The 24,470-nt window shown below is 45.9% G+C and overlaps 1 protein-coding gene across 1 annotated transcript in view; it reads right to left on the bottom strand.

Moving 5' to 3' along the window:
* The window catches only part of LOC144486379 (granulocyte colony-stimulating factor receptor-like), a 274,469-nt gene that overhangs the window by 38,432 nt on the left and 211,567 nt on the right, over nucleotides 1–24,470 (bottom strand). The window contains exon 12 of the mRNA XM_078204416.1: nucleotides 7,960–8,106. Within this exon, the coding sequence (XP_078060542.1) occupies nucleotides 7,960–8,106 (147 nt within the window). The remainder of the gene's footprint in view (nucleotides 1–7,959; nucleotides 8,107–24,470) is intronic.

The following is a 24,470-nucleotide window of genomic DNA, read 5'->3' on the forward strand; positions in this document are numbered from 1 at the left end:
TAACTCTTGCCCTTCAGTATATACCTATTCCTTTCCATCGCTAAAGTAAACGTAACCGAATTGAGGTCACTATCACCAAAGTGCTCACCTACCTCCAAATCTAACACCTGGTCTGGTTCATTACCCAGTACCAAATCCAATGTGGCCTCGCCTCTTGTTGGCCTATCTACATACTGTGTCAGGAAACCCTCCTGCACACATTGGACAAAAACTGACCCATCTAAAGTACTCGAACTATAGCTTTTCCAGTCAATATTTGTAAAGTTAAAGTCCCCCATAACAACTACCCTGTGACTTTTGCTCCTATCCAGAATCATCTTTGCAATCCTTTCCGCCACATCTCTGGAACTTTTCGGAGGCCTATAAAAAACTCCCAACAGGGTGACCTCTCCTTTCCTGTTTCTAACCTCAGCCCAAACTATCTCAGTAGGCGAGTCCTCATCAAACGTCTAAAATCTGTCTTCCCCCAATTCAAAGCCGTCTTTTGCAGACCATCTCTCCTTGTTCATAACAAATGTGAATTGTGCCGTGTTGTGGTCAGTATAGCAAAACTGCTTCCCACTGCCACATTGAACACTTGTCCGGCTTGGCATCCCAAAATCAGATCCAACATATTTTCCAATAAATAATATGATTCTTTTAGCTTCAGCTATTTAAACACAGTCACTATCAGTTACACTCCAACCAATCAGCTTACTGCTTTCCTGTGATGTCACGCTTGGATTATTTTCAAACTCAGCACACTGTCCCAGTGAAGTGTGTCCCTCGCTGGTCCGGAGTCTCCACTGCCCGAAGGTGAGTGAAAGCCCCCATCCCCGCGCTCTCTATCACTGTCCCAGTGAAGTGTGTCCCTCGCTGGTCCGGAGTCTCCACTGCCCGAAGGTGAGTGAAAGCCCCATCCTCACACTATCACTGTCCTATCACTTCCAACTAGAGAGGGGGCTATACTGGACCTAGTACTGGGGAATGAGCCCGGTCAGGTCATCAAAGTTTCAGTGGGGGAACATGTGGCGAACAGTGACCACAATTCTGTAAACTTTCGGATAGTCATGGAAAAGGATGAGTGTTGTCCTATGGGTAAGGTGCTGAATTGGGGGAAGGCTCACTACAGCCAGATTAGGCAGGATTTGGTGGCTGTTGATTGGGAGAGGCTGTTCGAGAGTAAATCCACATCTGGCATGTGGGAGTCTTTTAAGGAGCAGTTGATAGGAGTGCAGCACAGGCATGTGCCTGTAAAAAGGAAGGACAGGAAAGGTAGGATTCGAGAGCTGTGGATAACCAGGGAAATTGTGGGTCGAATCAAAAAGAATAAAGAGGCATACACAAGGTCCAGGCAGCTAAAAACAGATGAAGCACTGGAGGGATACAGAGAAAGTAGAAAAGAACTCAAACAGGAAGTTAGAAGGGCAAAAAGGGGTCACGAAATGTCCTTGGCAGACAGGATTAAGGAGAATCTCAAGGCATTTTATACATACGTTAGGAACAAGAGGGTTGTCAGAGAAAGAGTTGGACCTCTCAAGAACAAAGGAGGGGAATTATGCTTAGAACCCGAGGAATTAGGTGAGATCCTAAATGAATACTTTGTATCAGTATTCACAAAGGAGAGGGAAATGTTGATTGGTAGTGTCTCAGAGGGATGTGCAGACCCGTTAGAACAAATCGCAATTACAAGGGAGGAAGTGTTAGGTGTTTTAGGAAGCATTAAGGTAGACAAATCCTCAGGGCCAGATGGCATCTGTCCGAGATTACTGAGAGAGACAAGAGATGAAATTGCTGGGCCTCTAACAGAAATCTTTGTTTTTTCATTGGACACAGGTGAGGTCCCAGAGGATTGGAGGATAGCAAATGTGGTCCCGTTATTTAAGAAGGGTAGCAAGGATAACCCGGATAATTATAGGCCAGTGAACTTGATGTCCGTGGTCGGGAAATTGTTGGAGAAGATTCTTAGAGATAGGATCTATACACATTTAGAACTGAATAATCTCATTAGCGATAGACAACATGGTTTTGTACGAGGGAGGTCATGCCTCACAAATTTGGTTGAGTTTTTTGAGGAGGTGACAAAAATGATTGACGAGGGAAGGGCCGTGGATGTCGTCTATATGGATTTTAGTAAAGCATTTGACAAGGTCCCTCATGGCAGGCTGGTGCAAAAGGTTAAATCTCACGGGATCAAAGGTGAACTAGCTAGATGGGTACAGAACTGGCTTGGCCATAGAAGACAGAGGGTAGCAGTGGAGGGGTCTTTTTCTGATTGGAGGTCTGTGACTAATGCTGTTCCGCAGGGCTCTGTACTGGGACCTCTGCTGTTTGTGATATATATATAAATGATTTGGAAGAAGGTGTAGCTGGTCTGATTATTAAGGTAGACAAATCCTCAGGGCCAGATGGCATCTGTCCGAGATTACTGAGAGAGACAAGAGATGAAATTGCTGGGCCTCTAACAGAAATCTTTGTTTTTTCATTGGACACAGGTGAGGTCCCAGAGGATTGGAGGATAGCAAATGTGGTCCCGTTATTTAAGAAGGGACGACACAAAGATTGCTGGAGTTGCGGATAGTGATGAACATTGTCAGAGAATACAGCAGGATATAGATAGGCTGGAAAATTGGGCGGAGAAATAGCAGATGGAATTTAATCCAGATAAATGCGAAGTGATGCATTTTGGTAGATCTAATGCAGGGGGGAGCTATACAATAAATGGCAGAACCATCAAGAAGAATCATAGAATCATAGAAACCTTACAGTGCAGAAAGAGGTCATTTGGCCCATCGAGTCTGCACCGACCACAATCCCACCCAGGTCCTACCCCATATCCCTACATATTTACCCACTAATCCCTCTAACCTACACATCTCAGGACACTTAAGGGGCAATTTTAGCATGGCCAATCAACCTAACCTGCACATCTTTGGACTGTGGGAGGAAACCGGAGCACCCGGAGGAAACCCACGCAGACACGAGGAGACTGTGCAAACTCCACACAGACAGTGACCCAAGCCGGGAATCGAACCCAGGTCCCTGGAGCTGTGAAGCAGCAGTGCTACTGTGACCCCCGTTAAGGAGTATGGACACACAGAGGGATCTGGGTGTGCAAGTCCACAGATCCTTAAAGGTAGCAGCACAGGTGGAAAAGGTGGTGAAGAAGGCATATGGCATGCTTGCCTTTATTGGATGGGGCATAGTTGGCATATGATGTTGCATCTATATAGAACGTTGGTTAGGCCACATCTGGAATACTGCGTCCAGTTCTGGTCGCCACACTACCAGAAGGACGTTGAGGCTTTGGAGAGAGTGCAGAAAAGGTTTACCAGGATGTTGCCTGGTATGGAGGGTATTAGCTATGAGGTGAGATTGAGTAAACTAGGGTTGTTCTCCCTGGAAAGACAGAGGTTGAGGGGCAACCTAATAGAAGTTTATAAAATTATGAAGGGCATAGATAGGGTCAGAAATGACAAACACAAGGTGTCACAAGTTCAAGGTAAGGGGGGGCAAGGTTCAATACGGATATGCGGGGGACGTATTTTAGACAGAGGGTGGTGGGGGCCTGGAATGCACTACCAAGCAAGATGGTTGAGGCAGACACGCTAAGATCATTTAAGACTTATCTAGATAGCCACACGAACAGACTGGGAATAGAGGGATACAAACGTATGGTCTAGTTAGGGACAAATGATCAGTTCAGGCTTGGAGGGCCGAAGGGCCTGTTCCTGTGCTGTATTGTTCTTTGTTCTTCTTTGGTGAAGAGTATCCCTCGCTGGTAAGAGCTGTCCACTGCCCGAAGGTGAGTGGAGAGCACCCCTATGGGAGCAACTCCAAAAGAGGAGTAACTTCGTTCCACTGGAAATTGGAAACCACCCAAAAGACTCCATTTACAATGGACTGAATCCATGTGTTTAATGTTCTAATTATCAGGGACTGAGTTACTTCATTATTATCAATGTGTAAGAGAACTTGGGGGGAGGGATGTGGTGTTTGTCCCCTTTAAGGAGTGGTTGACTGAGAGGGTCACGTGACCTGGGTGGGCCAATCAAGGATCAGGGTGAGGATCACAGTCACAAGCTCAGATTTCTGTATCAGTTTGATCCCGGAAGCTGACCAGTAGTCATGAGGCTACAACCTTCTATGTGTATGTAAATAAACATTGCAGTTATTTACCGAACCAATAAACAGGAATTATTGCATAGATGTACAGGGTTTTGATCAGATCACATCTGGAGATCATGGAATTCTCCCAAAAAAGTGCTGAATTCACAGGAAAACTGGAGTAAATCATGCTGTTCTTTTTCAGTGGGAGTTCACAATAGAATCTCCCACACTCTGTGCAATGCAGAGGTCACCAGGGTGAATATCATTAGATTTCAGGAGGCGGGGCCTATTCCTGCTGGAGAGGCTGAAACCAGCCAGCCTCTGCACATGTGCAGTGGCCCCGAACTGTCAGCCTCCCATTTGCTGGCCAGCTCGATGGCTGACCAGCCCCAGACCCCCGCAGTGCTGCCCCCCAAAATCCTTCACAGCCTGAATGCAGCCCCCCCCTGACCATTCCCACCCCTCTGTCTCGGACTGCCAGTGGCAGCAGGACCCCCCCACCCCCACAGACCACCCCCTAGGCTCTGCCCCCTAGGCCCTATATGACCTGCCCCTTTGGTGCCCCCTGGGCATGGGCACTCTGGCCCTCGGGCAGTGCCAGGGAACACAGGCTGGCACTGCCAGGGTGCCAATGCCCAGAGGGCACCCCCCCACTGCCTGACCCCCCCCCCCCCCGGGTGGTCATAATTTCCCCTCCTTTATTCCAGTGGGGTCAGGCCGCTAGTTCCCCGAAAGTGGGGAGCTAGTGTAAGGCCCGCAGAAGTGAAACAGTTTGGCAAGGTGGGAGAGGCTAGTGGGCCTAGTGACTTCAGCCCTGGGCCCACCAATAGCATTTAAATGATATGTAAAATACTATTTAAATGCTAGCCCCGCCTCCTCGACGATTTCCGGCACAGAGCAGACCACGCCTGAAATCCAGTGCTTGGAGATGCTGGCAGGGCAAGAACGCTCATGGGAACTCCGCAAATCACCTCCTGCACAATTCTTCCGGTCCTCTGTGCAAATTTTCTAGCGATTTCTGGGAAAATCGCCCCCACATCTGGAGTACTATGTGAAGTTTTAAAGCAATAAATTCATAGGCCAGTAATGGTGCAGAAAGTGGCCATTCAGCCCATTATGTTTGCACCACCTAAAAAAGAGAATAAAGACGCGAGCTGCACACTTTCGTCCCACTTTGCAGACACCTGGTCCATAGCCATGCAGGTTCCAGCTCTTCACCTACAGATCCCAGTACCATTTAACTACGTTGTGTTTCAGATTGGCCATCAGTTCAGGCAGCCAATTTCAGATGACCACCACCCTCTGGGTGCAAAAGATTTCCTCATGTCCCTTCTAATAAAGAACAAAGAACAGTACGGCACAGGAACAGGCCCTTCAACCCGCCAAGCCCACGCCAATCATGATGCCTGCCTAAACTAAAACCGTATGCACTTACGGAATCTGTATCCTTCCATTCTCATGCTATTCATGTATTCATCTAGTTGCCCCTTAAATGCCGCTATCGTACCTGCTCCACCACCTCCCCGGGCAGCATGTTCCAGACATTCATCATCCTCTGTAAAAAAACTCGCCTCGCACATCTCCTCTAAACCTTTCCCCACGCACCTTAAACCTATGTCCCCTAGTACTTGACTTTTTTACCCTAGGAAAGAGCATCTGACTATCCACTCTGTCCATGCCACTCATAACCTTGCAAACCTCTATCAGGTCATCCTTCAACCTCCATTGTTCCAGTCAGAAAAAATGAGTTTATCTAACCTCTCCTCATAGCTAATACCCTTCAGACCAGGCAACATCCTGGTAAACTTCTTCTGTACCCTCTCCAAAGCATCCACATCCTCTGGTAGTGTGGTGAATCTTTAAACCTTTAAACCTTCTACCAATCACCTTGAATCTGTGCCCCTGGCAATTGACCCCTCAGCTCGGGACAACAGGTCTTTTCTGCAGCAGCAGTTTCCCAGAAAGTGTTTACCAAGAAAAACTATGACATATCACCTTAACACACTCAACGATAATACTCAAAACCTACACTGGGGAACTGCTTCCGTATCGATGTAAATGTGTAGCTAAACAGATAGACCACAGACATGCCGTTGTTAACTATCCAGCCCTAATGGGGTGAACCTGGCTGGAGAGAATCAAGCTAAACTGGGCCGAGGTGAATCTAATGTCGGGGTCTGAAGCAGCTCTACCGAAGATTTTAAAGAAACATGTCATTGTCTTCAATTGGAGAGCTGGGAAGCACAAAAGAGATCTCAGTCAAGCTAAAGACAAAAGCCAAGCAAGATGCTGAAAGGCTAGGTCAGTGCCGTAGGCCATCAGACCTAAGGTCGAGGTAGAATTAGAGAGCTTGGTCAAGACGGGGTCCTCAAATCCGTTAATGCAAGTGATTGGGCCATTTGTTTTCCTAATCTAGCAACTAATCTCAAGGCTTAACACAATTCATTGTGTCTAAACAGGAAATAGTACCTGTGATGAAGAAAAACGGATCGGTGATGATTTTAAAGTTACTATCAATCTGGTATTGTGGCCACAGCAGTATACTTTGCCTTTAACTGATGATTTATTTGGCTGGAGGTTAGCATCTCAGTAAAATTGAACTTAGTCAAGCTTATCTCCAGATAAATGTGGATCCAAATTCAGAACAATATGGGACAATTTTAGCACTCAAGGGGCCATTCAGATATAAAAGGCTTTGATTTGGCATTCCGTCCACACTTGTGTTGTTCCAATGTGCAATGGATCAAATTCTAAGCGGACCAGAAGTCCAGCGTAAGATGACATCTTAGTTACTGGAAAGAAAGGAGAATAGCTTCTTCAAAATTTAGATTCTGCACTCCAGAGACTAGAAGATTATGGATTAAGAGTACGGAACGATATTTCAATCTTCTATTGAATACCCGCACCACGTCAGAGATGCAAAGGGACTGTACAAATCATCTTCAAATGTAAAAGCCATAACAGGCATCAACACTTCAAATGTAAATCACCTTCAATCATTTTGGTCGATTAAACTTTTATGGAAGGTTTTTTTTCCTAATCTAGCAACTAATCTCAAGGCTTAACACAATTCATTGTGTCTAAACAGGAAATGGAAATGTGTGGAGCTGTGTGAGAAGGCCTTCACACAGCAAAGGAGACATTATTAACTTCAGTACTACTGACACACTTTGATTTAAAGTCACCCTTGTAACTGGCTTGCGATGCATCGCCTTACAGGTTGGGAACAGCGGTTTCCCACATCATGCCCAATGATTAAAAAAAGATCCTTGAGCAAAACAGAAATGGACTGTGCAGAGAGAGAGAAGGAAGCTCTAGACATCATTTTCAGGATCAAATGTTCGTGCCAAAACCTACATGGAAGGAAATTTACTTCACTAACGGATCATTGAGCACTGACAATGATTCTTGGGCCGCACACCGAAACATTAAGTGATCAGTTAGGCTTGGAGGAGAGAAACTATTTCTGTTGGTTGGGAAGTCTAGGACTCAGGAGCACAGTGTAAAAATGAAGTCAACCTTTCAGGTTAAGGGACACTTCTACAAAGGGAGGTAAATGTTTAGGATGCCATTTTGTAAGGAGCAATTGATACTAGATCAATTTAAAATCTGAGATTGATATATATTTGTTATCCAAAGGTATTAAGGGATATGGGGTAAAGGTCAGTTTAGGTCACAGATCAGCAATGATCTCAGTGAATGAATGAATAGGTTCAAGGGGCTGAATGGCCTCAAGTCCCATCTTCCTATGTTTCTCTGGAGGTCATTCAATGGTGCACACCTGACCAAAAAGGAGGGTTCAGGATCCAGTTGAATTTAGTTGTGTGATAATTCATTATACTGTTCCACATTGCTCATTCTGATACTCACATCGAACAGGCCCTGTCTTTTCCCTGTAGAATATTGTGTAATTCCGAATAAAACCTTGTCGTTTGTCGATTGGTATTTCCTCCCAGATCACCTCGACCTGTGATTTCCAAATACGGTTTCCACTCACCTTAGGGCCAATTAGTGGGGCTGAGAAAGTAGAAATCAGAATGAGACAGTTAGGAATGAATTGTGATGAATCAGACTCAGGGAGGACAGGAGCCAGCTAACCAGGAAGAAAAGCAAGTGAGAGGAGGAGTGATAGAGTCATAGAATCATAGAGGTTTACAGCATGGAAACAGGCCCTTCGGCTCAACTTGTCCATGCCGCCCCTTTTTTAAAACCCCTAAACTAATCCCAATTGCCAGCATTTGGCCCATATCGTCTATACCCATTGTACCCATGTAACTATCTAAATGCTTTTTAAAAGACAAAATTGTACCCACCTCTACTACAAACTCCGGCAGCTTGTTCCAGACACTCATCACCCTCTGTGTGAAAAAATTGCCCCTCTGGACACTTTTGTATCTCTCTCCTCTCACCTTAAACCGATGCCCTCTAGTTTTAGACACCCCTACCTTTGGGAAAATATATTGACTATCTAGCTGATCTGTGCCCCTCATTATTTTATAGACCTCTATAAGATCACCCCTCAGCCTCCTACGCTCCAGAAAAAAAGTCCCAGTCTATCCAGCCTCCCCTTATAACTCAAACCATCAAGTCCCGGTAGCATCCTAGTAAATCTTTTCTGCACTCTTTCTAGTTTAATAATATCCTTTCTATAATAAGATAACCAGAATTACACACAGTATTCCAAGTGTGGCCTTACCAATGTCTTGTACAACTTCAACAAGACATTCCAACTCCTGTATTCAATGTTCTGACCAATGAAACCAAGCATGCTGAATGCCTTCTTCACCACTCTGTCCACCTGTGACTCCACTTTCAAGGAGCTATGAACATGTACCCCTAGATCTCTTTGTTCTGTAACTCTCCCCAATGCCCTACCATTAACTGAGTAAGTCCTGCCCTGGTTCAATCTACCAAAATGCATCAAGTTGGACTTGATGAGACAGAGAGAGATGGAGACACAGATGGAGAGAGGGAACATGGAGGTGGTAAGGAAGGCAAGACATTAGGGGGAAGGCAGAGGGAGGGAGAACAAGTGGAATGATGAGGACGACAAAGAGAGAGAGACTTGCATTTCATGACACCAGGCATCTCTAAGTGCATTACAACTAGCTTTGTAGTTACTGTTATAATGTGAGAAACATCAAGCCACAGCAAACAGTGATGTGATCAGATAATCTCTACTTTGTGATGTTGACTGAGGGATAAATATTGAGCAAAACATTGGGGACAATCCGCCTGCTCTCTTGCAAAATGATATCCTGGAATCTTATACATCTACTGAAACAACATTGTTACATTTAAGGCTCAGGAGTTTCTGGAGTGACCATATGTCTATTAATGCCTCGTAACAATTAACAATAGTTCTTTTGAAGACTGTGGGACAGCAATGAAAAGTGAAGTTGAAAGTAAGGGCCAAAAAGGGAAAGATTGGTGAAGGAATGGCTCGGCACTTGAACCTTGAGGTGGAAAGCGGTCATTTTGATAGCACTCAGGCTGATGTAGTGAGGATAAAATTACAAATGAAACAAGCAAAAGGAAGTGACAAAGATGATAGATGAGGAAAAGGCAGTGGATGTTGTATACATGCACTTCAGGAAAGCCTTTGACAAGGTACCTCATAGTAGACTGGTACAAAAGGTGAAGTCACACGGGATCAGAGGAGAACTGGCAACATGGATACAGAACTGGCTTGGCCATAGAAGACAGAGGGTAGCAGTAAAGGGGTGCTTTTCTGAATGGAAGGCTGTGACTATCGGTGTTCCACAGGGATCAGTTCTGGGACCTTTGTTGTTCGTAGTACGGTACGGTACGGTAGCACAGTGGTTAGCACTGCTGCTTCACAGCTCCAGGGTCCCGGGTTCGATTCCCGGCTCGGGTCACTGTCTGTGTGGAATTTGCACATTCTCCTCGTGTCTACGTGGGTTTCCTCCGGGTGCTTCGGTTTCCTCCCACAGTCCAAAGATGTGCGGGTTAGGTTGATTGGCCAGGTTAAAAAATTGCCCCTCAGAGTCCTGGGATGTGTAGGTTAGAGGGATTAGCGGGTAAAATATGTGGGGGTAGGGCCTGGGTGGGATTGTGGTCGGTGCAGACTCGATGGGCCGAATGGCCTCCTTCTGCACTGTAGGATTTCTATGATTTCTATGATGATAGTATATAGAAATGATTTGGAGGAAAATGCAGCTAGTCTGATTAGTAAGTTCACAGTTGACATAAAAATTGGTGGAGTTGCAGATAGTGAAGAGGATTGTCAGAGGATACAGCAAGATATAGACCGGTTGGAGACTTGGGTGGGGAAATGGCAGATGGAGTTTAATCCGGACAAGTGTGAGATAATGCATTTTGGAAGGTCCAATGCATGTAGGGATTATACAGTAAATGGTAGAACCCTTAGGGGTATTGAGAGGCAGAGAGATCTGGGTGTACATGTTCACTGATCACTGAAAGTGGCAATGCAGGTGGATAAGGGAGTCAAGAAAGCATACGGCATGCTTGCCTTCATTAGTCGGGGCATTGAGTATAAAAGTTGGCAGGTCATGCTGCAGCTGTACAGAACTTTGGTTCGGCCTCATTTAGAATATTGTGGACAATTTTGGTCACCACATTACCAGAAGGATGTGGATGCTTTGGAGAGGGTACGGAAGAGGTTTACCAGGATGTTGCCTGGTCTGGAGGGTATTGGCTATGAGGACAGGTTGGATCAACTCGGTTTGTTCTCACTGGAACGACGGAGGTTGAGGGGTGACCTGATAGAGGTTTACAAGATTATGAGTGGCATGGACAGAGTGGATCGTCAAATGCTCTTTTCTAGGGTAGAAAAGTCAAGTACGAGGGGACATAGGTTTAAGGTGCATGAGGAAAAGTTTAAAGGAGATGCACGAGGCAAGTTTTTTACACAGAGGGTGTTGAATAAAGAGCATAAGAACTAGGAGCAGGAGTAGGCCATCTGGCCCCTCAAGCCTGCTCCGCCATTCAATAAGATCATGGCTGATCTTTTTGTGGATTCAGCTCCACTTACCCGCTTGCTCACCATAACCCTTAATTCCCTTACTGATCAAAAATTTATCTATCCTTGCCTTAAAAACATTCAATGAGGTAGCCTCAACTGCTTCACTGGACAGGGAATTCCACAGATTCACAACCCCTTGTGTGAAGAAGTTCCTCCTCAACTCAGTCCTAAATCTGTTTCCCCTTATTTTGAGGCCATGCCCCCCAGTTCTAGTTTCACCCGCCAGTGGAAACAACTTCCCTGCTTCTATCTTATCTATTTCCTTCATAATCTTATATGTTTCTATCAGACCTCCCCTCATTCTTCTGAATTCCAATGAGTATACCCCCAGTCTACTCAGTCACTTCTCATAAGCCAAACCTGTCAACTCTGGAATCAACCTAGTGAATCTCCTCTGCACCCCCTCCAGTGCCAGTATATCCTTTGTCAAGTAAGAAGACCAAAACTGTACACAGTACTCCAGGTATGGCCTCACCAGCACCTTATGCAGCTGCAACATAACCTCGCTGTTTTTAAACTCCATCCCTCTAGCAATGAAGGACAAAATTCCATTTGCCTTCTTAATCATAGAAACCCTACAGTGCAGAAAGAGGCCATTTGGCCCATCGAGTCTGCACCGACCACAATCCCACCCAGGCCCTACCCCCATATCCCTACATATTTACCCACTAATCCCTCTAACCTACACATCTCAGGACACGAAGGGGCAATTTTTTAGCATGGCCAATTAACCTACCCCGCACATCTTTGGACTGTGGGAGGAAACCGGAGAACCGGAGGAAACCCACGCAGACACAAGGAGAATGTGCAAACTCCACACAGACAGTGACCCAAGCCGGGAATCGAACCCAGGTCCCTGGAGCTGTGAAGCAGCAGTGCTAACCACTGTGCTACCGTGCCGCCCGGTACTGGAGAACACCGTGCGGCACCTGCAAACCAACTCCTTGTGATTCTTACACATGGACACCCAGGTCCCTCTGCTCAGCAGCATGCTGCAATTTTTTACCGTTTAAATAATAGTCCATTTTGCTGTTATTCCTACCAAAATGGATGACCTCACATTTACCGACATTGTACTCCATCTGCCAGATCCTCGCCGACTCATTTAGATTATCTATATCCCTTTGCAGACTTTCAGTGTCCTCTGCATACTTTGCTCTGCCACCCATCTTAGTGTCATCTGCAACTTTTGACACACGACACTTGGTTCCCAACTCCAAATCATCTATGTAAATCATAAACAATTGCGGTCCCAACACTGATCCCTGAGGCACACCACTAGTCACTGATCGCCAACCAGAAAAACACCCATTTACCCCCACTCTTTGCTTTCTGCTAGTTAACCAATCCTCTATCCATGCTAATACATTACCCGTAACACCGTGCACCTTTATCTTATGTTGCAGTCTTTGGTGCGGCACCTTGTCAAATGCCTTCTGGAAATCCAGATACACCACATCCACAGGTTCCCCATTGTCCACACTGCACATGTAATGTTCTCAAAGAATTCCAACAAATTAGTCAAACATGACCTGCCCTTCATGAACCCATGCTGCGTCTTCCCAATGGGACAATTTATATCCAGATGTCTCGCTATTTAGAACCATAGAAAATTACAGCTCAGAAACAGGCCTTTTGGCCCTTCTTGTCTGTGCCGAACCATTTTATGCCTAGTCCCACTGACCTGCACTTGGACCATATCCCTCCACACCCCTCTCATCCATGAACCCGTCCAAGTTTTTCTTAAATGTTAAAAGTGACCCCGCATTTACCACTTTATCCGGCAGCTCATTCCACACTCCCACCCCTCTCTGCGTGAAGAAGCCCACCCTAATATTCCCTTTAAACTTTTCTCCTTTCACCCTTAACCCATGCCCTCTGGTTCTTTTCTCCCCTAGCCTCAGCGGAAAAAGCCTGCTTGCATTCACTCTATCTATACCCATCAAAATCTTATACACCTCTATCAAATCTCCCCTCAATCTTCTACGCTCCAGGGAATAAAGTCCCAACCTATTCAATCTCTCTCTGTAACTCAGCTTCTCAAGTCCCGGCAACATCCTTGTGAACCTTCTCTGCACTCTTTCAATCTTATTTACATCCTTCCTGTAACTAGGTGACCAAAACTGTACACAATACTCCAAATTCGGCCTCACCAATGCCTTATATAACCTTGATGTGGAGATGCCGGCGTTGGACCATTATTCATGTAAATTGAGTCTGTGTCTTTATAAGTTCTGTTTGTGAACAGAATTCCCACTCACCTGAAGAAGGGGCTTAGAGCCTCGAAAGCTTGTGTGGCTTTTGCTACCAAATAAACCTGTTGGACTTTAACCTGGTGTTATATAACCTTACCATAACACTCCAACTTTTATACTCGATACTCCGATTTATAAAGGCCAATGTACCAAAGGCACTCTTTACGACCCTATCCACCTGTGACGTCACTTTTAGGGAACTCTGTACCTGTATTCCCAGATCCCTCTGTTCAACTGCACTCTTCAGAGTCCTACCATTTACCCTGTACGTTCTTCTTTGGTTTGTCCTTCCAAAGTGCAATATCTCACACTTGTCTGCGTTAAATTCCATTTGCCATTTTTCAGCCCATTTTTCTAGTTGGTCCAAATCCCTCTGCAAGCTTTGAAAACCTTCCTCACTGTCCACTACACCTCCAATCTTTGTATCATCAGCAAACTTGCTGATCCAATTTACCACATTATCATCCAGATCATTGATATAGATGACAAACAACAATGGACCCAACACCGATCCCTGCGGCACACCACTAGTCACAGGCCTCCACTCAGAGAAGCAATCCTCCACAACCACTCTCTGGCTTCTTCCATTGAGCCAGTGTCTAATCCAATTTACTACCTCCCCATGTATACCTCGCGACTGAACCTTCCTAACTAACCTCCCATGAGGGACCTTGTCAAAGGCCTTGCTGAAATCCAGGTAGACAACATCCACCGCCTTCCCTTCATCCACTTTCCTGGTAACCTCCTCGAAAAACTCTCATAGATTGGTCAAACATGACCTACCACGCACAAAGCCATGTTGACTCTCCCTATTTCTTCCTTGATGATAGATTCAAGCATTTTCCCTACTACAGAAGTTAAGCTAACCAGCCTATAGTTACCTGCCTTTTGTCTACCTCCTTTTTTAAACAGTGGCGTCACATTTGCTGTTTTCCAATCTGCGGGAACCATCCCAGAGTCCAGCGAATTTTGGTAAATTACCACTAGTGCATTTGCTATTTCTCCCGCCATCTCTTTTAGTACCCTGGGATGCATTCCATCAGGACCAATGTCTGGAACGCTCTACCTGGGAGGTGGTGGAAGCAGGTAGATAGTGGCATTTAAGGAGTAACTAGACGAATACATGAATAGGATGGGAATGGAAGGATACAGACTCCATAAGTGCATATAAGAACATAAGAACATAAGAAATAGGAGCAGGAGTAGGCCATCTAGCCCCTCGAGCCTGCCCCGCCATTCAATAAGATCATGGCTGATCTGATAGTGGTTTAGTTCCACTTACCGGCCCGCTCCCCATAACCCTTAATTCCCTTATTGATCAGAAATCTATCTACCTGTGACTTAAACATATTTAACGAGGTAGCCTCCACTGCTTCAATGGGCAGAGAATTCCAGAGATTCACTACCCTCCGAGAGAAGAAGTTCCTCCTCAACTCTGTCCTAAACTGACTCCCCCTTATTTTGAGGCTGTGTCCTCTCGTTCTTGTTTCCTTTCTAAGTGGAAAGAATCTCTCTGCCTCTACCCTGTCGAGCACCTTCATTATCTTATATGTCTCTATAAGATCACCCCTCAGCCTTCTAAACTCCAACGAGTACAGGCCCAATCTACTCGATCTCTCCTCATAAGCTAACCCCCTCATCTCCTGTATCAACCTGGTGAACCTTCTCTGTGCTCCCTCCAAGGCCAATACATCCTTCTGCAAATAAGGGGACCAAAACTGCACAGAGTACTCCGGTTGCGGCCTCACCAGTACCTTGTACAAAGAACAAAGGACAAAGAACAAAGGACAAAGAACAAAGAACAGTACAGCACAGGAAACAGGCCCTTCGGCCCTCCAAGCCTGTGCCGCTCCTTGGTCCAACTAGACCAATCGTTTGTATCCCTCCATTCCCAGGCTGCTCATGTGACTATCCAGGTAAGTCTTAAACGATGTCAGCGTGCCTGCCTTCACCACCCTACTTGGCAGCGCGTTCCAGGCCCGCACCACCCTCTGTGTAAAAAACGTCCCTCTGATATCTGAGTTATACTTCGCCCCTCTCAGCTTGAGCCCGTGACCCCTCGTGATCGTCACCTCCGACCTGGGAAAAAGCTTCCCACAGTTCACCCTATCTATACCCTTCATAATCTTGTACACCTCTATTAGATCTCCCCTCATTCTCCGTCTTTCCAAGGAGAACAACCCCAGTCTACCCAATCTCTCCTCATAGCTGAGACCCTCCATACCAGGCAACATCCTGGTAAACCTTTTCTGCACTCTCTCTAACGCCTCCACGTCCTTCTGGTAGTGCGGCGACCAGAACTGGACGCAGTACTCCAAATGTGGCCTAACCAGCGTTCTATACAGCTGCATCATCAGACTCCAGCTTTTATACTCTATACCCCGTCCTATAAAGGCAAGCATACCATATGCCTTCTTCACCACCTTCTCCACCTGTGTTGCCACCTTCAAGGATTTGTGGACTTGCACACCTAGGTCCCTCTGTGTTTCTATACTCCTGATGACTCTGCCATTTATTGTGTAACTCCTCCCTACATTATTTCTTTCAAAATGCATCACTTCGCATTTATCCGGATTAAACTCCATCTGCCACCTCTCCGCCCAATTTTCCAGCCTATTTATATCCTGCTGTATTGCCCGACAATGCTCTTCGCTATCCGCAAGTCCAGCCATCTTCGTGTCATCCGCAAACTTGCTGATTACACCAGTTACACCTTCTTCCAAATCATTTATATATATCACAAATAGCAGTTGCAGCAAGACCTCCCTGCTTTTATACTCCATCCCCTTTGCGATAAAGGCCAACATTCCATTTGCCTTCTTGATCACCTGCTGCACCTGCAGACTGAGTTTTTGCAATTTATGCACAAGGACCCCCAGATCCCTCTGCACAGTAGCATGTTGTAATTTTTCACCATTTAAATAATAGTCCATTTTACTGTTATTTCTTCCAAAGTGGATAACCTCATACTTGTCAACGTTATACTCCATCTGCCAGATCCTCGCCCACTCACTTAGCCTATCCAAATCTCTCTGCAGACTTTCTGCATCCTCCACGCAATTTGCTTTCCCACTCATCTTTGTATCATCCGTAAACTTTGTTACCCTACACTCAGTCCCCTCCTCCAGATCGTCTATGTAAATAGTAAACAGTTGAGGCCCCAGCACCGATCCCTGCGGCACACCACTAGTCACCAACTGCCAACCAGAAAAGCATCCATTTATTCCAACTCTCTGCTTCCTGTTAGATAGCCAATCCTCAATCCACGCTAACACTTTACCCCCAACTCCGTATACCTTAATCTTCTGCAGCAACCTTTTATGAGGCACCTTATCGAACGCCTCCTGGAAATCCAGAAACACCACATCCACCGGTTCCCCTCTGTCAACAACGCTCGTTACATCTTCATAAAAATCCAGTAAATTCGTCAAACACGACTTTCCCTTCATGAATCCCTGCTGCGTCTGCTTGATCGAACCATTTTTTTCCAGGTGTCCTGCTATTTCTTCTTTAATGATGGATTCCAGCAATTTCCCAACTACGGGCGTTAAGCTAACCGTCTACCTTTTGTCTACCTCCCTTTTTAAACAGTGGCGTCACATTAGCTTTTATGGTTTTAGTTTAGGCAGGCATCATGATCGCGCAGGCTTGGAGGGTGGAGGGCCTGTTTCTGTGCTATACTTTTCTTTGTCACCATGATGTGGTGCTCAGCCATGCATAATTAAGGAGATTTAGGGGCATCAACAGGGCAGCAGGTGAAGACGGACAGCATAGTTAGGGGTAGGGTTATTGGTGCAATAAATAATCAGCATTAAAGAATATTGCAGCTCAAAGCCACAACTCCTCTGTCTTTGTCCCATTTCCCACTGGGATTTTATCAGAATCACCTACCTGCCCCTCCAAGTAATCCCAACAGTGAGAACCATGGAGACCCATGGTGACAGACATCCTAGAATGACAGCCTCCTCTCTTACTGAACCGTAGGCCTCACGCTACCACCGCCCCCCGCCTCTCACCTCACCTCACAATTCTGAAAAGTTAGAGTAACATCATGGAAGCAATGGTAAATCACCGTCAATTCATAGGCCTGGAGCATTTGGCTAAACGATGGTGCCCAACCCTCACTCAGACACGGGCCCGAGAGTCTGTGTGCAGTTCGAGGGCAGGCAGCATTAGGGCAGTCTCACAGCGAGTGACCATCACCCTCCCACCTTGGCAAGTCACTCGCTGACATGGTCAACCCAGCCCCATGACCTGGCATGATGTCAATCATACCCACGGAGGTGAGGGCGGGGGGGGGGGGGGGGGGGGGAGGGGGCGGTGTGGGTGGGGGGATGTGCTATTCCGGGGGGTGCGAACAAGGATTCTGAAAGGGTAACCAAGGGTGGGTGGGGGGTTTAGCGGGTAGCCCTTGTCCCCCACAAGCCATCCCGGCATCATGGGGTGGTCCTTGAACACCCTGGGGATATCCGAGGGCCCGAGGATGAACCTGTCATACTATCATAATCAATACACCTGGACAGTCAGAACTGTGACTTGTAGCCCTGTGGCGAGTCTGATATTAAACCCCTCCCCCACCCTGGGGATCTCAGCCCCACCCTCTCTCTCTCTCTCTCTCTCTGAGTGACATATCGCCAGCCCTTTGTGTTCGCACATTTCAGTCGTGGGAGTCCCTCCCGTGCAGATACTGACCCCTGGCCATTGGCAGCAGCATGTGGCAGATTGGGCTGAGCTTCGTGGGGCCCATGTAGACAATCAAGGATGCATGGGTGAACTGCAACAATTATTTATTCCTGTCCGTTGCAAAAGATAAACCAGAAAAGTAGCAAGATCATGCCTTACAAGGGAAATTAGATCCAAGGAAGAGGCATACACATTGCCAAGAAAAACAACAGACCTGAAGATTGGGAGCAGTTTAGAATTCAGCAAAGGAGGACCAAGGGACTGATTAAGAAGGGGACAATAGAGTATGAAAGAAAGCTGACAGGGAACATAAAATTTGACTGTAAACATTTCTATAGGTATGTGAGGAGAACAAGATTAGTGAAGACAAATGTAAGTCCCGTATTGTCAGAAACAGAGGGATTTATAATGGGGAACAAAGAAATGGCTGACCAACTAAATACATACTTTGGTTCTGTCTTCACAAAGGAGGAAACAAATAAGATACTAGAAATGTTGGGGAACACAGGGTTTAGTGAGAGAGAGGAACTGAAGGAATTCTGTATTAGTAGAGAAATGGTTTTGGGGAAATTGATGAGATTGAAGGCTGATAAATCCCCAGGGCCTGATTATCTACATCCCAGAGTATTTAAGGAAAATGCATTGGCGGTCATCTTCCAAGATTCCAAAGACTCTGAAACAGTTCCTACAGATTGGAGGGTAGCCAATGTAACCCCTGTTTAAAAAGGGAGGGAGAGAGAAAACAGAGAATTGTAGACCAGTAAGCCTGACATCAGTATTGGGGAAAATGCTCGAGTTCATTATCAAAGATTTTATAGCAAAACCCTTGGAAAATAGTGTTAGACTCAGACAGAGTCAGCATGGATTTATGAAAGGCAAATCATCGAGCCATACAGTGCAGAAAAAGTCCTTCAGGCTGTACTGACAATGACTACTACTAAAGTAACATAATCCCATTTTCCAGCATTTGTCCCATATCCTTGCATGTTATGATATTTCAAATGTTTATCCAAACACTTTTTAATGTTGTAAGGTTTCCAGCCTCCATTACCTTCCCAGGCAGTGCATTCCAGATTCTCACCACCCTCTGAGTGAAAAATGATTCTTTCAATTCCCCTCTGAATCTCCTCTTGCCCTAAAACTCTGCCCCCTCGTGATTGACCCCTCAACCAAGGGGAACAGCTGCTCCCTACTCATCGTGTCCATACCCCTCATTATCTTATACACCTCAATTATGTCCCCCTCAGCCTTCTCTGCTCTAAAGAAAACAATCCAAGCCGATCCAGTCTCTCCTTATCGCTCAAATACTCCATCCCAGGCAACATCCTGGTGAATCTCCTCTGTACCGCCTCTAGTGCAATCACATCCTTCCTATAGTGAGATGACCAGAACTGCACACAGTACTCCAGCTATAGCCTAACCAACATTCTGTACAACTGCAACATTACCTCCTTGCTCTGATACTTTATGCCACGACTGATAAAAACAACTGTCCCAAATGCCTTCTTAACTCTCCTATTCCCTGTCTGCCACCTTCAGAGATCTGTGAATACGTAACCCAAGACCCATCTGTTCCTCTGAGCTTCCCAGTGTGCTGCCATCCCTTGTCTTGTTACTTTTTCCAAAGTGCGTCATCTCGCACTTATCAGGGTTAAATTCCATCTGTCACTGCTCTGCCCATCTGACCAACCTATCGATATCTTCCTGTAATCTACCACCTTCTTCTTCACTATTAACCACCCTACCAATATTGGTGTCATCTACAAACTTGTTTAACATTCCCCCCACATTTTCATCTATATTGTTTATGTATATAACAAACAATAAGGGACGCAGCACTGAACCTTGTGGTACACCACTGAACACCAGCCTCCAGTCACTCAAACAACCTTTCACCACTGCCCTTTGTGTCTTATAACTAAGCCAGTTTCTGATCCATCTTGTCAAGTTTCCCTGAATTCCATGTGCTTTAACCTTCTCAATTAGTCTCCCATGTGGGAGCTTGTCAAAGTTTTTGCTAAAATCCATATAAACTACATCAACTGCACTTCCCTCATCCATACACTCGATCACATTTTTGAAAACTTCTATCAAATTTGTCAGGTATGACCTCCCTCTGACAAAGCCATGCTGACTAATTAACCCATGCCTTTCCAAGTGGGAATTAATTCTCTCCTTTAGAATTTTTTCCAATCGTTTCCCTACCACTGACGTGAGACTCACCGGTCTGTAATTTCCTGATTCATCTCAATCACCCTTCTTGAAAAGTGAAACCACATTAACTATCCTCCAGTCCTCTGGCACTTCCCCCCCTGGCCAGAGAGGAAATAAACATTTGGGTCATAGCCCCTGCAATTTTCTGCCTCGCCTCCTACAGCAGCCTGGGATGCAATTCATCCAGACCTCAGGATTTGTCCACTTTTAAGCCTGTCAAAGCCTCAAATTCCTCCCTTTTCCCTATGTCAAACTGCTCAAGGTTCTCACAGTCCCATTTCCTGAATTCTGTACCACTGCCAAAGTTCCCCTTTTCCTGAGTGAAAACCAATGCGAAATCCCTCATGGCAGGTTGGTTAAGAAGGTTAAGGCTCATGGGATACAAGGAGAGGTGGCTAGATGGGTAGAAAACTGGCTTGGCCACAGGAGACAGAGGGTAGCAGTCGAAGGGTCTTTTTCCGGCTGGAGGTCTGTGACCAGTGGTGTTCCGCAGGGCTCTGTACTGGGACCTCTGCTATTTGTGATATATATAAATGATTTGGAAGAAGGTGTAACTGGTGTTATCAGCAAGTTTGCGGATGACATGAAAATGGCTGGACTTGCGGATAGCGATGAACATTGTCGGACAATACAGCAGGATATAGATAGGCTGGAAAATTGGGTGGAGAAATGGCAGATGGAATTTAATCCAGATAAATGCGAAGTGATGCATTTTGGAAGAACTAATGTAGGGGGGAGTTATATAATAAATGGCAGAGCCATCAAGAGTATAGAAACACAGAGGGACCTAGGTGTGCAAGTCCACAGATCCTTGAAGGTGGCAGCACGGGTGGAGAAGGTGGTGAAGAAGGCATATGGTATGCTTGCCTTTATAGGACGGGGTATAGGGTATAAAAGCTGGAATCTGATGATGCAGCCGTATAGAACGCTGGTTAGGCCACATTTGGAGTACTGCGTCCAGTTCTGGTCGCCGCACTACCAGAAGGACGTGGAGGCTTTAGAGAGAGTGCAGAAAAGGTTTACCAGGATGTTGCCTGGTATGGAGGGTCTTAGCTATGAGGAGAGATTGGGTAAACTGGGCTTGTTCTCCTTGGAAAGACGGAGAATGAGGGGAGACCTAATAGAGGTGTACAAAATTATGAAGGGTATAGATAGGGTGAACAGTGGGAAGCTTTTTCCCAGGTCAGAGGTGACGATCACGAGGGGTCACGGACTCAAGGTGAGAGGGACGAGGTATAACACAGATATCAGAGGGACGTTTTTTACACAGAGAGTGGCGGGGGCCTGGAATGCGCTGCCAAGTAGGGTGGTGGAGGCAGACACGCTGGCATCGTTTAAGACTTACCTGGATAGTCACATGAGCAGTCTGAGAACGGAGGGATACAAATGAATGGTCTAGTTGGACCAATGAGCGGCACAGGCTTGGAGGGCCGAAGGGCCTGTTTTCTGTGCTGTACTGATCTTTGAAGTATTTATTTAACACCCTTCCAATGTCCTGCGGCTCCATAGACAGATTGTCCCCTTGGTCTCTAATGGGCCCTATTCTTTCCCGAGTTAACCTCTTCCCTTCATGCATTTATAGAATATTTTGGGATTCTCCCTAATCCAGTTCATAAGTCCTTTTTCATGCCCCATTTTTGCTCTTCTAATTGCTTTCCTAAGTTCCATCTTGCACTTCCTACTTGCTAAAAGCTTTTCTCTTCTTCCTCATCCAGTCCTGAATTGTCCTCGACACCAAGGTTCCCTGAATGTATTGCTCCTACATTTCCCCCTATTGGGCCTGTCCTCTCCCCAGCTCCTTTCTGAATGTCCCCCACTGCTCCGCTGTAGATTTTCCTGCAAGGAGCGTTGCCCCGATCCTGCCATATTTTAATAAAATCTGCCTTCCCCCAATCCAAAACTGTCTTTTGCAGGCCATCTCTCTCCTTGTCCATAACAAATTTGAACCATGACGTGTTGTGATCGCTATTGTTAAAATGTTCCCCCACTAAACACTTCGTTCTCCAGAGCCAGATCCAGCACTGTGCTATCCCTTGTTGGAGCTTCTACATATTGATACAAAAATGTCCCCTGGATATACGTTAAGAAATCCTCTGCCCCCCCCCCCCCGCCCTCCTCTAAAGCGTAACACCATGACTATCCCAATTTAGGTGGGGGAAGGTGATATACCCTAGTAGATTGACATGCTTGACAAATCTGCTGGAATTCTTCGAGGATGTAACTAGTAGAGTTGATGAGGGGGAGCCAGTCGATGTGGTTTATTTGAACTTTCAGAAGGCTTTCGACAAAGTCCCACATAAGAGATTAGCGTGTAAAATTAAAGCCCATGGAATTGGGGGTAGAATACTGAGATGGATAGAAAATTGGTTGACAGACTGGAAACAAAGAGAAGGAATAAACGGGTATTTTTCAAACGCCAGGCAGTGACTAGTGGGGTACTGCTAGGTACTGCTGGGACCCCAACTGTTCACAATGTATTTTAATGATCTGGATGAGGGAACTAAATGTAATGTCTCCAAATTTGCAGATGACACAAAGCTGGGTGGGAGGGTGAGCTGTGAGAAGGATGCAGAAATGCTTCATTGTGATTTGGACAATTTGAGTGAGTGGAAAATGATTGGCAGATGCAGTATAATGTGGATAAATATGAGGTTCCACCAGTCACTGAAGCTAAGCATGCTGGTACAGCGGGCAGTAAAGAAGGCAAATGGTATATTCATAGAATCATACAACGGAGAAGAGGCACTTTGGCCCATACGTGAGAAACACCTGACCTCCCACATAATCCCATTTCCCAGCACTTGGCCCATAGCCTTGAATGTTATGAAGTGTTCATCCACGCTAAAATCGATGTGAGGCAACTCGCCTCCACCACCCTCCCAGGCAGCACATTCCAGACCGTCACCACCCTTTGGGAAATAAAGTCTCTCCTCACATCCCCCCCAAATCTCCTGCCCCTCACCTTGAACCTATGTCCCCTTGTGACTGACTCTTCAACTAAGGGAAACAGTTGCTCCTTATCCACTCTGTCCATGTCACAGAATCACAGAATACTACAGCGCAACAGAGACCTTCGGCCCATCGAGTCTGCACTGACACATGAAAGGCCCTGACCTGCGTATCTAATCCCACTTGCCAGCACTTGGCCCGTAGCCTTGAATATTATGATGTGCCAAGTACTCATCCAGGTACTTTTTAAAGGATGTGAGGCATCCCACCTCCACCACCCTCCCAGGCAGCGCATTCCAGACCATCACCGCCCTCTGAGTAAAAAAGCTTTTCCTCAAATCCTCCCTAAATCTCCCACCCCTCACTTTTAACTTGTATCCCCTCGTAACTGACCCTTCAACGAAGGGGAACAGCTGCTCCCTATCCATCCTGTTCATGCCCCTCATAATCTTGAACACCTCAATCAGTCTTCTTTGCTCCAACGAAAACAACCCACGCCTATCCAACCTCTCTTCATAACTTAAATGTTCCATCCCAGGCCTTCAAGACACACGATAGCACAGAATTGCTGAGCAGAGACTGATAGCCAAGTTCCGCACACATGAGGACGGCCTCAACTGGGCTCTTGGGTTCATTTCACACTATCTGTAACCCCCACGACTTGCCTGGGCTTGCAAAATCTCACTAACTGTCCTGGCTGGAGACAATTCACACCTCTTTAACCTGTGCTTAACCCTCTCTCCACTCACATTGTCTGCACCTGTAAAGACTTGATTACCTGTAAAGACTTGCATTCCAACCATTATCTTGTAATTGAGTTTGTGTCTATATATGCCCTGTTGTGAACCCAACTCTTCACTCACCTGATGAACGGGCAGTGCTCCGAAAGCTCATGCTACCAGATAAACCTGTTGGACTTTAACCTGGTGTTGTGAGACTTCTTAAAGTTCTATACAACTCCAACATGACTTCCCTGCTTGTGTAATCTATGCCTCGATTGATAAAGGCAAGTGTCCTATATGCCCTTTTCCCTTCAGAGATCTGTGGACAAACACGTCAAGGTCCCTTTGTTCCACAGAAGTTCCTAGTGTCATGTTGTTCATTGAATACTTTCTTGTCAAATTACTCCTTTCACCAACACTTTTCAGGGTTAAATTCCATCTGCCACTTATCTGTCCATTTGACCATCCAGTCTATATCTTCTTGTAGCCCAAGACACTCCGCCTCACTGTTAACCATCCGGCCAATCTTTGTATCATCCGCAAACTTACTAA

The sequence above is a fragment of the Mustelus asterias genome, unplaced genomic scaffold (genome assembly GCF_964213995.1).
Source record: "Mustelus asterias unplaced genomic scaffold, sMusAst1.hap1.1 HAP1_SCAFFOLD_327, whole genome shotgun sequence".
Classification (NCBI taxonomy): Eukaryota; Metazoa; Chordata; class Chondrichthyes; order Carcharhiniformes; family Triakidae; genus Mustelus; species Mustelus asterias.